At 39.0% G+C, this 1476-nt stretch overlaps 1 protein-coding gene across 1 annotated transcript; it reads right to left on the reverse strand.

Moving 5' to 3' along the window:
• On the reverse strand, nucleotides 1-1395 carry LOC124894240 (indole-3-acetaldehyde oxidase-like). The gene is made up of 4 exons (XM_047404964.1): nucleotides 1269-1395; nucleotides 959-1057; nucleotides 624-813; nucleotides 1-265 (listed from the first exon to the last, which is right to left on the reverse strand). The coding sequence occupies exons 2-4, from the start codon at nucleotides 965-967 to the stop codon at nucleotides 45-47; spliced, it is 420 nt and encodes a 139-aa protein (XP_047260920.1). The 5' UTR covers nucleotides 968-1057; nucleotides 1269-1395; the 3' UTR covers nucleotides 1-44.
• Nucleotides 1396-1476: the final 81 nt, after the last annotated feature.

The raw sequence follows: 1476 nt of genomic DNA on the forward strand, positions 1-1476 counted from the left end.
CAACATAGTACAGTATTATTGGAGATTTGTTGAAGCACTTTTAGTTAAGAATTCTGAGCCAGCAAATTTTCCAAGTACTTCTCCACATAATCCAGGCCACACTGTGTCTTCACAACTGGTAATATGGCGGGGACGTCCAGATAGAATTCTGAAACAGACTCGTCGAGCTTGTCCCATAGTTTGAGCTGTTCACGTGCTGCTTTAACAGCTGCTCTTGTCGCACAATGGACTGAAGCTGCCAGAAGCAGCGGTGGTTCACCAGAAGCTGCAAAAAAAGTAATCAAGTAATAACTGAGTTCACTGTCAAATATTTAGTGGATTTTTACTATGCATATAAGGGTCTTGCCAAAAGTTATTGGGTTCCGATGAACTCATAAATTGTACGCTAGATCTGCCACTGTCTATGAATAATGAATATACATATGTCTTATCGATCCAAAGTGAGATTGAATGGTTCATATCATTGAAGGAAATTTCACTACTTGAAACATATTTGCAGCGTTTTCCACTAAACCGAGTGAAGAATGCGTTAAAAAACCTTTCACGATGTTCGCAGTTATAAGCGAACAACTGAAGAACTTGTTTGACAGAAGGGGAAGGAAGAAATGAAGAAAGAATCATACCTTTGGACGAGAGAACACGTTTCTCGTGATGTCCACTGTTTAACACATGAACATTGAAATTCTTAGGTATGGTGTCAATAGTCGGGATCTTGTATGTCCAAGTGCTATTTGAGACCATTAACCCGTCTTCATTCGTAAGATATTCTTCATGCATGAAAAATCCGATTCCTTTTACAAAAGCCCCTTCAATCTGCAGCAAGGAAAAGAAAAAACAATTGCCACTATTTAGAACAATCTTGTGATCAAGAATCAGATAATTCTGAACTTTGAATAACAGCTCCAATGCATGATCCATCTGTCAATTACAAAATCTAAAATTACGACGAAGGAAAAACCTGTCCCATATCAACGGCTGGATTCAAGCTCTGCCCACAGTCGTAAATAATATCCGACTGCAAAATGGCAGTCTCTCCAGTCAGAATATCAATCTCCACCTGCCAAAAAGAACCTTATTGTTACTTAGCCAAATGAAGGTGCTGCAGAAGATATATTGGCTGCAAAATATTCCTCAATCAGAGTTCCCTGCCGAGTGTCGTGCACTTGTATATATTGAAAACTGATAATACTTGAACCAGACTGAAGCGGAGAATGTTGCCAAGACACGGATGATGGAACCAGAAAAAGCGATAGAAATGACAAGTTTACCTCACTGACAGCGGCGCCAAAGTTCAAATAACTCTTGGAACTGGATTCTGGTACATAATAAGAATTGGCTGCTAAGTTTACTGATTGCTTTTGTGCCTGAAAAAGAAGGGTTGTATGGAGAGAACAGAAAATCAGATATTTAACACACAAGAAAGATTGGCTAATTTATTTAAATGAACAAGCTACAGGTACGCGATTAGTTCACTTG

This window comes from Capsicum annuum, unplaced genomic scaffold (assembly GCF_002878395.1).
Source record: "Capsicum annuum cultivar UCD-10X-F1 unplaced genomic scaffold, UCD10Xv1.1 ctg71947, whole genome shotgun sequence".
NCBI lineage: Eukaryota > Viridiplantae > Streptophyta > Magnoliopsida > Solanales > Solanaceae > Capsicum > Capsicum annuum.

Coding starts and splice junctions, on each gene's coding strand:
- LOC124894240 (XM_047404964.1), bottom strand. Junction 266..623: donor ACGTGTTCTCTCGTCCAAAG/GTATGATTCTTT, acceptor CTTTTTTTGCAG/CTTCTGGTGAACCACCGCTG.